This window comes from Siphateles boraxobius, unplaced genomic scaffold (genome assembly GCF_051911475.1).
Source record: "Siphateles boraxobius isolate OS27281-9 unplaced genomic scaffold, OSU_SipBor_1 202, whole genome shotgun sequence".
Classification (NCBI taxonomy): domain Eukaryota; kingdom Metazoa; phylum Chordata; class Actinopteri; order Cypriniformes; family Leuciscidae; genus Siphateles; species Siphateles boraxobius.
In genome coordinates, this window is record NW_027508814.1 from 395,001 (window position 1) to 409,265 (window position 14,265).

At 46.7% G+C, this 14,265-nt stretch overlaps 1 protein-coding gene across 1 annotated transcript in view; it reads right to left on the reverse strand.

Annotated features, from left to right (window-relative positions):
* Window positions 1–13,400, reverse strand: part of LOC143745405 (uncharacterized) — a 21,737-nt gene extending 8,337 nt beyond the window's left edge. Inside the window, exons 1-11 of the mRNA XM_077237509.1 lie at window positions 13,265–13,400; window positions 11,987–12,658; window positions 11,609–11,690; window positions 10,344–11,235; window positions 10,179–10,259; window positions 9,918–10,089; window positions 8,972–9,061; window positions 8,841–8,884; window positions 8,596–8,768; window positions 5,170–5,240; window positions 1,645–1,790 (exon numbers count right to left, since the gene is read on the reverse strand). Coding sequence (XP_077093624.1) covers window positions 1,645–1,790; window positions 5,170–5,240; window positions 8,596–8,768; window positions 8,841–8,884; window positions 8,972–9,061; window positions 9,918–10,089; window positions 10,179–10,259; window positions 10,344–11,235; window positions 11,609–11,690; window positions 11,987–12,499 — 2,264 coding nt within the window. The 5' untranslated portion in view covers window positions 12,500–12,658; window positions 13,265–13,400. The remainder of the gene's footprint in view (window positions 1–1,644; window positions 1,791–5,169; window positions 5,241–8,595; window positions 8,769–8,840; window positions 8,885–8,971; window positions 9,062–9,917; window positions 10,090–10,178; window positions 10,260–10,343; window positions 11,236–11,608; window positions 11,691–11,986; window positions 12,659–13,264) is intronic.
* Window positions 13,401–14,265: the final 865 nt, after the last annotated feature.

A 14,265-nucleotide genomic window follows, 5' to 3' on the forward strand; every position in this document is an offset into this window, starting at 1 on the left:
ACACACACACATACACACACACACACTCCCTCGAACACAAACACACACACACTCCCTCGAACACACACACACACACACTCCCTCGAACACACACACATACTCCCTCGAACACACACACACTCCCTCGCACACACACACACTCACGCAGCCTCGAACACACACACCCCCGCAGCCTCGAACACACACACACACCCGCACAGTCCCGCAGCCTCGAACACACACACACCCGCACACTCCAGCAGCCTCAAACACACACCCGCAGCCTCGAACACACACACACCCGCACACTCCCGCAGCCTCAAACACACACACTCCCACAGCCTTGAACACACACACTCACGCAGCCTCGAACACACACTCACTGAGCCTCGAACACCCAGACACACACTCCCTCGAACACACACACTCACACAGCCTCGAACACACACACACTCCCTCGAACACACACACTCACGCAGCCACCAACACACACACACACACACACACACTCCCTCGAACACACACACTCACACAGCCTCGAACACACACACTCACGCAGCCTCGAACACACACACACACACACACACACACACACACTCCCTCGAACACACACACATACTCCCTCGAACACACACACACTCCCTCGCACACACACACACTCACGCAGCCTCGAACACACACACCCCCGCAGCCTCGAACACACACACACACCCGCACACTCCCGCAGCCTCGAAGATACACACTCACAAACCCGCACACTCCCGCAGCCTCAAACACACACACTCACAAACCCGCACACTCCCGCAGCCTCAAACACACACACTCACGCACCCGCACACTCCCGCAGCCTCAAACACACACACTCACGCACCCGCACACTCCCACAGCCTCAAACACACACACTCACAAACCCGCACACTCCCGCAGCCTCAAACACACACACTCACAAACCCGCACACTCCCGCAGCCTCAAACACACACACTCACAAACCCGCACACTCCCGCAGCCTCAAACACACACAATCACACACCCGCACACTCCCACAGCCTCGAACACACACACTCACACACCCGCACACTCTCCCAGCCTCGAACACACACAGTCACACACCCGCACACTCCCACAGCCTCGAACACACACACTCACACACCCGCACACTCCCGCAGCCTCGAACACACACACTCACACACCCGCACACTCCCGCAGCCTCGAACACACACACTCACACACCCGCACACTCCCGCAGCCTCGAACACACACACTCACACACCCACACACTCCCGCAGCCTCGAACACACACCCGCACACTCCTGCAGCCTCGAACACTCACACACCCGCACACTCCCGCAGCCTCGAACACACACACTCACTCTCCCGCACACTCCCGCAGCCTCGAACACACACACACCCGCACACTCCCGCAGCCTCGAACACTCACACACCCGCACACTCCCGCAGCCTCGAACACACACACTCACACTCTCGCACACTCCCGCAGCCTCGAACACACACACACACACTCCCACAGCCTCGAACACACACACACACTCCCCCAGCCTCGAACACACACACACACGCACACTCACGCAGCCTCGAACACACACACACACCCGCACACTCCCGCACACTCACACAGCCTCGAACACACACACACACACACTCACGCAGCCTCGAAAAGGAAGACTCTCCAGTCGGCCGTCTGCAGGCGGAACACGTGTGGGCGTTTGGTGTAGTTCAGGGCTCGCTCGGCCAGAGCGTGATGAACACTGACCACCTCCTCCGAGCTCTGGCAGTCCTTCCCGTAATCGTCCTGGGGACACACACACACACACACTGATCAGCAATTCAGCTTTCACTGCTATTAGTATGGATGCTTTGGCAAGGTTGTATGAAGAGCAGTCATGCCACTAAAGCACTGCAAAACATGACGCCGTGTGTGTCATCTGTTAGCATTGACACACTCCTCATGTCACACTCCTCATGTCACACACCTCACGTCACACTCCTCACGTCACATATCACACTCCTCATGTCACACTCCTCACGTCACATATCACACTCCTCATGTCACACTCCTCATGTCACACTCCTCACGTCACACTCCTCATGTCACACTCCTCATGTCACGTATCACACTCCTCATGTCACACTCCTCATGTCACATATCACACTCCTCATGTCACACTCCTCATGTCACATATCAAACTCCTCATGTCACACTCCTCACGTCACATATCACACTCCTCATGTCACACTCCTCACAACACACTCCTCACGTCACATATCACACTCCTCATGTCACATATCACACTCCTCATGTCAAACTCCTCACGTCACATATCACACTCCTCACGTCACATATCACACTCCTCACGTCACACTCCTCACGTCACACTCCTCACGTCACACTCCTCACATCACACTCCTCATGTCACATATCACACTCCTCATGTCACACTCCTCATGTCACACTCCTCATGTCACACTCCTCATGTCACATATCACACTCCTCATGTCACACTCCTCACGTCACACTCCTCACGTCACACTCCTCACGTCACACTCCTCACGTCACACTCCTCATGTCACACTCCTCATGTCACACTCCTCACGTCACACTCCTCACGTCACACTCCTCACGTCACACTCCTCACGTCACATATCACACTCCTCACGTCACATATCACACTCCTCATGTCACACTACTCACGTCACACTCCTCACGTCACACTCCTCACGTCACACTCCTCATGTCACACTCCTCATGTCACACTCCTCACGTCACACTCCTCACGTCACACTCCTCACGTCACACTCCTCATGTCACACTCCTCACGTCAAATATCACACTCCTCACGTCACATATCACACTCCTCACGTCACACTCCTCACGTCACACTCCTCACGTCACACTCCTCACGTCACATATCACACTCCTCACGTCACATATCACACTCCTCATGTCACACTACTCACGTCACACTCCTCACGTCACACTCCTCACGTCACACTCCTCACGTCACACTCCTCACGTCACACTCCTCATGTCACACTCCTCACGTCACACTCCTCACGTCACACTCCTCACGTCACACTCCTCACGTCACACTCCTCACGTCACACTCCTCACGTCACATATCACACTCCTCACGTCACATATCACACTCCTCATGTCACACTACTCACGTCACACTCCTCACGTCACACTCCTCACGTCACACTCCTCATGTCACACTCCTCATGTCACACTCCTCACGTCACACTCCTCACGTCACACTCCTCACGTCACACTCCTCACGTCACACTCCCCACGTCACACTCCTCACGTCACACTCCTCACGTCACACTCCTCACGTCACACTCCTCATGTCACATATCACACTCCTCATGTCACACTCCTCACGTCACATATCACACTCCTCACGTCACATATCACACTCCTCACGTCACATATCACACTCCTCACGTCACATATCACACTCCTCACGACACATATCACACTCCTCATGTCACATATCACACTCCTCATGTCACATATCACACTCCTCATGTCACATATCACACTCCTCATGTCACACTCCTCATGTCACACTCCTCATGTCACACTCCTCACGTCACATATCACATTCCTCATGTCACACTCCTCACGTCACACTCCTCACGTCACACTCCTCACGTCACACTCCTCACGTCACATATCACACTCTTCATGTCACAATCCTCACGTCACATATCACACTCCTCATGTCACACTCCTCATGTCACACTCCTCACGTCACATATCACACTCCTCATGTCACACTCCTCATGTCACACTCCTCATGTCACACTCCTCACGTCACACTCCTCACATCACACTCCTAAAGTCACACTCCTCACATCACACTCCTCACATCACACTCCTCACATCACACTCCTCACATCACACTTCTGCCGTCACATATCAAACACCTCACGACACACTCCTCACGTCACACTCCTCACGTCACACTCCTCACGTCACACTCCTCACGTCACATATCACACTCCTCATGTCACACTCCTCATGTCACATATCACACTCCTCATGTCACACTCCTCACGTCACACTCCTCACATCACATATCACACTCCTCATGTCACACTCCTCACGTCATACTCCTCACGTCACAAATCACACTCCTCACGTCACACTCCTCACGTCACACTCCTCACGTCACATATCACACTCCTCATGTCACACTCCTCATGTCACACTCCTCATGTCACACTCCTCATGTCACACTCCTCACGTCACATATCACACTCCTCACGTCCCACTCCTCACGTCACATTCCTCACGTCACACTCCTCATGTCACACTCCTCACGTCACATATCACACTCCTCATGTCGCACTCCTCATGTCACACTCCTCACGTCACATATCACACTCCTCATGTCACACTCCTCACGTCACACTCCTCACGCCACACTCCTCACGTCACACTTCTCACGTCACACTCCTCACGTCACACTCCTCACATCACACTCCTCACGTCACATATCACACTCCTCATGTCACACTCCTCACGTCACACTCCTCACGTCACACTCCTCACGTCACACTCCTCACGTCACACTCCTCACGTCACACTCCTCATGTCACATATCACACTCCTCACGTCACACTCCTCATGTCACACTCCTCACGTCACACTCCTCACGTCACACTCCTCATGTCACACTCCTCATGTCACACTCCTCATGTCGCACTCCTCATGTCACACTCCTCACGTCACATATCACACTCCTCACGTCACACTCCTCACGTCACACTCCTCACGTCACACTCCTCACGTCACACTCCTCATGTCACATATCACACTCCTCACGTCACACTCCTCATGTCACACTCCTCAAGTCAAACTCCTCACGTCACACTCCTCACGTCACATATCACACTCCTCACGTCACACTCCTCATGTCACACTCCTCACGTCACACTCCTCATGTCACACTCCTCACGTCACACTCCTCACGTCACACTCCTCACGTCACACTCCTCACGTCGCACTCCTCACGTCGCACTCCTCACGTCGCACTCCTCACGTCACACTCCTCACGTCACACTCCTCATGTCACACTCCTCACGTCACATATCACACTCCTCACGTCACACTCCTCACGTCACACTCCTCACGTCACACTCCTCATATCCAGCATCATCACCTTCTGCAGGTACAGCACCATTCCCTTCAGCAGTGCATAGAACGTCTTCCAGCTTCGCTTCCCCCACGGAGCTGCAAATCAGTGCAAGTAGTGATCAGTGTTTTAAATCTGCACTAGGGTGGTCAAGATGGTCAACTCATTGACTAGATAAAGAATGCCTAGTTAGTTTGAATTCTTGTGTAGCGTTTCCAGCGGTGGTGATGAATTGTTGGACTTCTAGACTGTCTGACTCACAGCGGCTCGGTGAACATTGTGTAACTGTGTTTCTAAATACATCTACTGCCACTATAAGTTCATACTATCAAACAACATCATTTCTGTCTGGCTTCAGAGCAGTAATGCTTTTAATTATGCTTTTTTTTCGAGAACTGATACTTTTGTGGAATAAAAGGATATAGTCAATTATTCTTTGCATTTGTTGAATATCGATCAGTTAAGCTACCAAAGCATAGAGATCAAGGGGGAAATTTTGTAGCGCTGGACTCCAATAGTAGACTAGAAGAGGTTTGGTCGACCAAAATGTTATTAGTTAGTCAGAAAAAAACTCCACAGGAAGTGGCGAAATCACACAGGCTGTGACGGACAGATCGATCGCGGCAACCCTAACCTCACATATGGCTTATCACTTGAAACATGTATGTAGTAGCAACTTTACAAGTCCGCTCTCTAATGTTAACCTAGATAAGTGTGCGCTATTATTAAATGCATATCTGTGTTTGTGTTAAAATACCCCGTCATTTTCGGTCATGCATATAAGGGTAATGCAAACTGTAAAGGGTCTACTTTTATTTCTGTAAACTCACAATAACAACAAAACGTTGTGCCTTTGTAAAATAAAGAAAACAGGATGTGTTTTCTGCTTTCCCGGTTTTAGTGACCCGAAACTCAGTGTATACTTGCCTCACAGACATGAGAAATATACTTTATCTATAGAAAGCTTTATATGTCTACTTTTAAATGAACCAATTCAAATGTAAAATAAATATTCTCATGATTTCCATTACATGAGAGTAGATGTTAAAATTTCATGCTGATTTGTACTCGGCTTTCGCCAAGATAAGCACCAACCAAGACATAGCTTTACAGTAGAGGATTAGTTCACTTTTTAAAAAACTTTTGCTGATAATTTACTCACCCCCATCATGTCATCCAAGATGTCCATGTCTTTCTTTCTTCAGTCGAAAAGAATTTTTTTTTTTGATGAAAAAATTCTAGGATTTTTCTCCATATAATGGACTTCACTGGGTATCAAACGGTCCAAGGTCCAAATGACAGTTTCAGTGCAGCTTCAAATGGCTTTAAATGACACCAGATGATGAATAAGGGTCTTATCTTGCGAAACGATCGGTGATTTCAAAATAAATAAAAAAGTTTAAGTTTTATAAGCACAAATGCTCGCCTTGCTTTGTTCTGTGATGCATGTTCTTGACTCTCCTGTTCGAACTCGTTCATCAAAATGAACAAATCTTTTTTCGAGTCATTACGTTCATTTTGTTCGTTGAATGTAAGAAATGACTCGAAAAAAGATTTGTTCATTTTGTTCATGAACGAGTTCGAACAGGAGAGTCAAGAACATGCATCACAGAACAGAGCAAGGCGAGCATTTGTGCTTATAAAACTTAAACCTTTTTATTTATTTTTGAAATCACCGATCGTTTCGCAAGATAAGACCCTTATTCATCATCTGGTGTCGTTTAAAGCCATTTGAAGCTGCACTGAAACTGTCATCTGGACCTTGGACCGTTTGGTACCCAGTGAAGTCCATTATATGGAGAAAAATCCTAGAATTTTTTCATCAAAAAAAAAAATTCTTTTCGACTGAAGAAAGAAAGACATGGACATCTTGGATGACATGATGGGGGTGAGTAAATTATCAGCAAAAGTTTTTTTTTTTTAAAGTGAACTAATCCTTACATTAACCTATGCTTCTCCATCCATTTACGCTTCTTTCCATATGGTGATGTGAATCTCCTTCTGTCTGGTGTTAATAGCTGCAGTGTATTTTGCGCGTCAGCACACACAACGGCTGCAACCACAGTGCGGTCCCCCCATAACAACCCTCTGGATTGAGCTGAGTAGCTCAGATTATGTAATCCGTATGAAACCTGCATATATGCGCGTCCACTAATGCGGAGATGACCAGTCAGCATCGTCAACTTAATCTCTGCAGCCGAACACACAGAAAACATTATCAACAAATTATTCAAATGTTTTGACTCCCATTAATACCATAGGCGTAATTTGCGGTCGGGACAGGTGGGACATGTCCCCACCACTTTTTTCCAGGGTGGATTGTGTCCCCACCACTTTTGAAACATCTCGCGGCACGGATGTACCAATACGAATAAATAAAACATCTCCAGTTAACTCTAGTAGAACATTCATTTAGTTTGTTTGTTAAATAAGAGGCAATCTGAAATGTGTTGTTTTTGAAATAAAGTGACCAAAGTGCTCGTTGCTTCTGCTATCAGTGGCGCGGATACAGTGTTCTGTTGTGACTCGCGCACAGTCTTCACGAATCATACGGACGCGCGCTTCAATCCGTTGCAGAGAGACTCTTTATTCGTTATGGTGAAATCACAAAACATAATGCACAAAAAACGTGTCCCTGCTTGATATACAACCACTAATAAACAATCGGTTTTAATGAGGGGGAAAAAAACTATACTTAGTGTGGATTAGAACCCAGAACCTCTGGCATGCTTGGCATAAGTTCTGCCACTGGACCATTGAAGTACATAATAATAATAGTCGGATCAGATCTCATTAAACGACAAATTCAACACAATGTACTATTGAATATTCTATACTATATACCATCCCCCCTCCCACACACACACACACACACACACACCTGTCCCACCCACTTTTTAAAACAAAGTTACGCCACTGATTAATACTCATTACGTTTGCCGGTGCGCTGTGGCCAGCTTTAAGCGTGTGTTTCAGCGCTATGTAGGCTATGTATTATATAGGCAATTAAAAGATCAATATTATGATTTATGGCTGCTTATTTTAAAGAAGCGATTAGTAGAATAATCACTTAAATGGATGACTACTAGTCAACTAGAAAACTATTTAGTGTAGGGCATCTCTAGATGCTAGGGACATGTCTTTACCAATATCCAGTGATTACTGAATTGTCCCTAGCTATAATAATGATCAAACAATTAAAATATACTCGTATGGAACCACTGGTGTTGTAATTGGGGCCACATCTGATATGGGTCATTAACATTGACATTACCTGAGAAGTCATAGTAAATAATTGTCCTCCACCAATGTCAAAATCAAACCTAGACTCCGCAAAGAGATGCGTCTGAAAGTTGTCTGGTGAACATGGCCTCTTTAAGACCAACTACTGCATACAAGTAGCTTTGATCATAACTGTACATGAGACTTGTCTTTATCCACACTGTGACTCACTGCGTTTGCCATCAATGTCTGCATGTGCTTTACGCTTTAAAAAGCCTTTCTGGAACACCGTGGCCTTCCTATCGTGAGGGAGATCCTGGAAGGGGTTACTCTTTGATCGCAGATGCCCGTCCTGGTCCAGGTCCTGCTCGAGCATCAGGGATTTAGCCAGAACCTCATCCTCTCTGGGAACAGAGATAAAGCAGATAAAGCAGCAGATCAGAAGTCAGATCAGCACTGCAGGTTGGGTTACTCACACGGCCCACTGAAGCGGATCGCTCTTGATGGAGCTGTAGAGACTCTGAAAGAGACAGAAGAAACCGAATCACCACTGACCACCACAGCAGTGAAGCTTATAATGCAACACGTGAAGATTCAGCAAACATACCTTCAGACAGTCCTTGCTGAAATTCTCACCTCCATTCATACCGTCCAGATTTGACACAAATTCAGCCATGGACATGGACTTCCCGACATTCTGACGACACAAGTAAAGGATTACTCTTACAAAGATCAAGTGACTTCACAAATGCACTCCTCGTTCAAACGTTTGGTTCAAACTAACCCTTTTTCTATGTTTGTAACACGTGACGCACCACTACACACCTCTGCTTGCTTAGTTGGGGACACTTATTACTCTTAATATTATTGATCAGCCTGCATTTACAACATTATTTGAGAACTGAACTGAGCTGGGCGATGACATCACTATTTTCTCAAGAACGGCTGTATCGATAAATGAACTAAGGGTACGTTTACACGACAACGATGTACTGAAAATAGAGAAAGTTTTTTCCTCTGTACAGATGAAAACATTATCAAAATGATTCCCGTTCAGACAGATCAGCGAAAACGTCTAAAAACGCTGTATTATTCATGCCAGACAAGTAATTGGCGATGTCACTTTGTAAAGAAAGACTATGCGCCCGCGCACATACACATTCAAATGTACATGCCTAGAGACTAAATACGTAACACATGTGCACTCCGTCACTGTTTTCACAGATTCACGTTTTTGAAGTTTACACAGAGATGGTAACAGTATCTCTTTCAAAACTCGTTTTCAAAAACTTGCACTTTGAAACCTATTTAAGTTTGTGTTCTCAAACGACGAGAACGCATTCAAAGTATTCTGTTTTCAGTTGAAAACAGTGTCGTGTAAGCGGCCCCTAAGTTAATAACTAATGATTTTTAGTCGACAATGACTTTCTTCTAAATCTGCTGTACAGCCAAAACAATCTTTGTTTTATTATTTTCCTGTTATCACTGTAAAGTTGCTTTGAAACAGTCCATTTTGTTAAAAGCACTGTATAAATGAAGGAGACGTGACTCACCTGTCCGTGCAGGTCTGAGTTGAGCAGCATTACGGCACAGGTGAGCGTGAGCACGGATCCGGCTGAGGAGAATCCCTCAGGATTACACTGCTGGAAACGAGAGGAGAAGCGCTGCAGGACTCTCTCGCGCTCCTGAGTCTCACCAGTCAGAACAACCACCTTCAGAAACGACCTAAGAATCAGGAAGAGCCCAAAAACACTTGAGCAATCTCTTGACGGAGATTCATTTCCTCACTGATTTATTGGGAATGAGAAGCCTACCGCAGCGCTTGCTCCAGAGTCTGGTTGGTAAAGTCGAAGAACTTGAGGTACTCTTCCCCAACAGCACGACTGAACTCGTTGCTATCAAAACAAAAGGCAAATGAGAAGATTTGTTCAAAACACAAATAGTTTCATACACTTCATCAATGCCGGGTAAAGACTTACTCTTTGTCCAGATGCCTGACCACATCTGTGCGCTGGAACCCATCCAGTCTGTAGAGCCTCTCAGCCAAGCGTTGAGCCTCGGGCCGGTTCCCCACCTCAGCACTGCCGTTCATGCAGCGACCCACGGGGTTGGTGGCCGGATCCTCCTCTGATGTCATACACTGCTCTGATGTCATATCCTCCTCTGATGTCATACGCTGCTCTGATGTCATATGTTCTTCCTCCGCATGTGTCCGGTCACTGGACTCTGATCCTGACGTCTGCTGGCAGGGGTTCTGCTCATCTGAACACCGGACCCGCTCGTCTGGCTCTCTCGGCTCAGACTCTTGTGCTTCAGCTGGAAGCCCGTTTTCAGGCTCAACCTTTTGTTCTGAATTTACCAGCTGTTCACTATATTTCGCTCGGTCTAAGCCATGAATGTCATTACTCTGGCTCCTCTCTGTCGCTGTAACGGATGTGCTCATCTTTTCTGGCTCTTGTGTCAGTGTTGATTCCTCAAGGTCCACCGAGCCATTGGTGAGGTCCAACAATGGCTCGGGAGGATCAGTGATGGTGTTCTGTGACGGATCCGACCGGACCGCTGGACGACTGAACTCTTCTTTCTCCGTAACCTCAGGTTCTTGAATCGGATCCGGAGTACCGGTTCTTGCATCTGCTGATTCTCTGTTGGCTTCGGTCTCAGTCCACTCTCCTGTTTGCTCTTCACTGCCAGCATCTGCACATTCCTCATGGGTGAACAGCATTTTGGGAAGGACTAACATGCCGGGTTCCTCCTGTTCTTGCGACTGTGAGCTCTCTTGAACTGGTCGAATCTCTGAGTCTCTTGTGTCCATACGGATCTGAGCACCATCAGAAAGATCAAAATGCTCTTCAGTCACATCTGCTCTGGAATCTGATGGAAAAAGCACAGATATATACTTCCATGACAGATTTCAGAAGAACCCTTCTGTGTTCTCATAGTATTGTGGTTACTTTTTCTAAAAACACAAAAAAAGCCCTCCAGAACAACACCCAGTCCAAACCTCAAGGAATGTAAAGGCTGATGGGAAACTTGTGTGCATGTGAACACATTTTTAAGGTTATGCAATGAGACACTTGAAGAGGAAGCCAAATCCACTGAGTTAGCAAACAGCTCAACATTCACAGCTGATAAACACATGGCCATTTCACAACCGTCAAACAATTACAACCTCACCCATTGTACAATATGATTTAAAGCACTTCTATAATCTAAATCACATCAGCTTTAAGTATTGAGACGTTACGTGTGATATCAGAAGATGTGGAGGACTCCTCATGTGAAGCTGCCATCTGTGTTTGTGAATCTGATTTCTGTGCATCACATGTCTGTCGGGGAAAAACATCAGAACAGATTCACTTCACCCAAACATTCAGCATATTTTGGTCAAATCTAAACCAACTCATTCAAACAAACTCTACTTTAAGTTTTTCCAGGCTTAAATGGTGAACTAAAAAATGTATCTTTTCATTTCAAAAGTGTTCCTCTAAGGTACGAATATATTAAACCACATTCTTAAGTGCACACAAATATAAAGAAAGCAGGTCCCCGGTTACTGACTGAAGAACATGTCTACCAGAGAAACCACATGGCCCTTCCGCTGCTCGGCTCACAGATACAGTACCTGGGGAGTAGCAAGTCTGACGTCCTCTTCTGACTCGGCTTCAGCCGGCCAATCAAACATGCCGTCCTGAATCGGGATATAATTGAGGTCTGCGGACATCAGATTCAAGGTCCAGTCAAATGCCGGTCCGTCAGTGTAGTCCAGTTCAGTGTGGGATCCAGGAGACGGGGGTTCTGGGGGAGTTTCAGGAGCGTCCCACTGCACAGTGGCATGAGAGAGAGGAGAGACCGGGAACACGGTCGGAGAGAGATCGGACACATCCAGACCCACGAGCCTGTGATCGGACACATCCAGACCCACGAGCCCGTGATCGGACACATCCAGACCCACGAGCCCGTGATCCGACACATCCAGACCCACGAGCCCGTGATCGGACACATCCAGACCCACGAGCCCGTGATCAGACACATCCAGACCCACGAGCCTGTGATCGTCCTCCTGCTTCATTCTCTCGATGTACTGCTGGGCCTCCAGGTAAGGCTCAGATTCCTGATAGTCTACTATATTCTCCATAGTCTTTTCATTTAGATGGTCATGATGAGGAGTTCAGGAAGGGCTTGTGTTCAGTCTTTGTCCTCTTTGATGAGCAGGGCCTCCATTTTGAGATCGACGTTTAGAAATACTGTTTCCTCCCACGCAGAACAAAATTTTCAACCAACAAGCTCCAAGAGACTGAAAGAGATTTCAGAAAACAAATGATCTATATCATCATTAGCATTCATTCCATTCAACATGTGATCAAACATCTAGTGTATGAAAACGCTCATTTCATTCTAATGTGCATCCGTAGAGATAAAAACATTTTATTAGCCGCCATATCCATGCCGCTCTGACACCACAAAACCACCACAACTTACAGCCGTGTGTGTGAGGACACTGAATCTCTCATTTCTGCTATTTTAAAGGAAGGTCTGCAGACCAGCTGCTTGAGTTCAGCATTTACACAAAAGAAAATATAGACGGCACATTGCAATGAACATCTGTGAAGTAGTGCAAGATGTAGGACAGGTTAATTTCCTTATTATGAATTTCTCATTATTTATGTCCAAATGACAGGACCAGAGTGTGTGTTTGCAGTATTGAAAAGAGTCTGTCAAAACCAGCCACAGAAATGAGCAATGAATTCATTTTTACATGTCATTCATGAAATCCCCCATACCCCCAAACCGCCTGGTTTACATGTTCGCATTCCCCTCACAAGCAGCACACGATCAATAAGGTGATTTATAATATCTAATGTGATGATGGTTTCAGAGAAGTGTAGAGAATGAAGCTCACCTCAGCCGTGTCCTTCAGTAAAGCCTCTGAACTCTTTCACAAGACTCACAGGGCGGATGTGCTCTGCTATGAGTTTTGCTCAAGAAGCACTGAGACACATTTACACTTCCTGACCACAAACAACTTCCACTGACATAGAGAGAAGAGAGAGAGAGAGAGAGAGAGAGAGAGAGAGACAACAGAGAGACAGAGAAGATAGAGAGAGAAGAGAGAAGAGGGAGAGAGAGAGAGAGAGAGAGAGAGACAACAGAGAGACAGAGAAGATAGAGAGAGAGAGAGAGAGAGAGAGAGAGAGAGAGAGAGAGAGACAACAGAGAGACAGAGAAGATAGAGAGAGAAGAGAGAAGAGGGAGAGAGAGAGAGAGAACAGAGAGACAGAGAAGATAGAGAGAGAGGAGAGAGAGAGAGACAGAGAATAGAGAGACAGAGAAGAGAGAGAGAGAGGAGAGAGAGAGAGCAACATTGTGTTACACAGACATGCTAATAAAGCTAATTTGAAATTGAAATTGAAATTGAGAGGAGAGAGAAGAGAGAGACAGAGAAGAGAGAGAGAGAAAGAGTGTGTGTGTGTGTGTGTGTGTGTGTGTGTGTGTGTGTGTGTGTGTGTGTGTGTGTGTGTGTGTGTGTGTGTGTGTGTGTGTGTGTGTGTGTGTGTGTGTGTGTGTGTGTGTGTGTGTGTGTGTGTGTGTGAGATTAAGACAGACACTGTTACACGGAGAACAGTAAACCATTTTCTTGCAGTTCAGAATTATTATAATGATCATCTTGAACAGAAGCACACTAACCCTGACAGACTGATGAAGCACGAACTGACCCTGATAGAGAGAGATCAGCGCATCACTTCCTGCTGCACCTCACATCACCTCACACTTCCTGTGCTGTAGATCAAGAACATATGAAAATGCCAGATTATCATGTTTCTTCCAGTGACATAAACTGAGTCATTATAACACAGTTTAATCTTCATATCTGATCATCTGTGAAGGTCAGACTATGTTTAA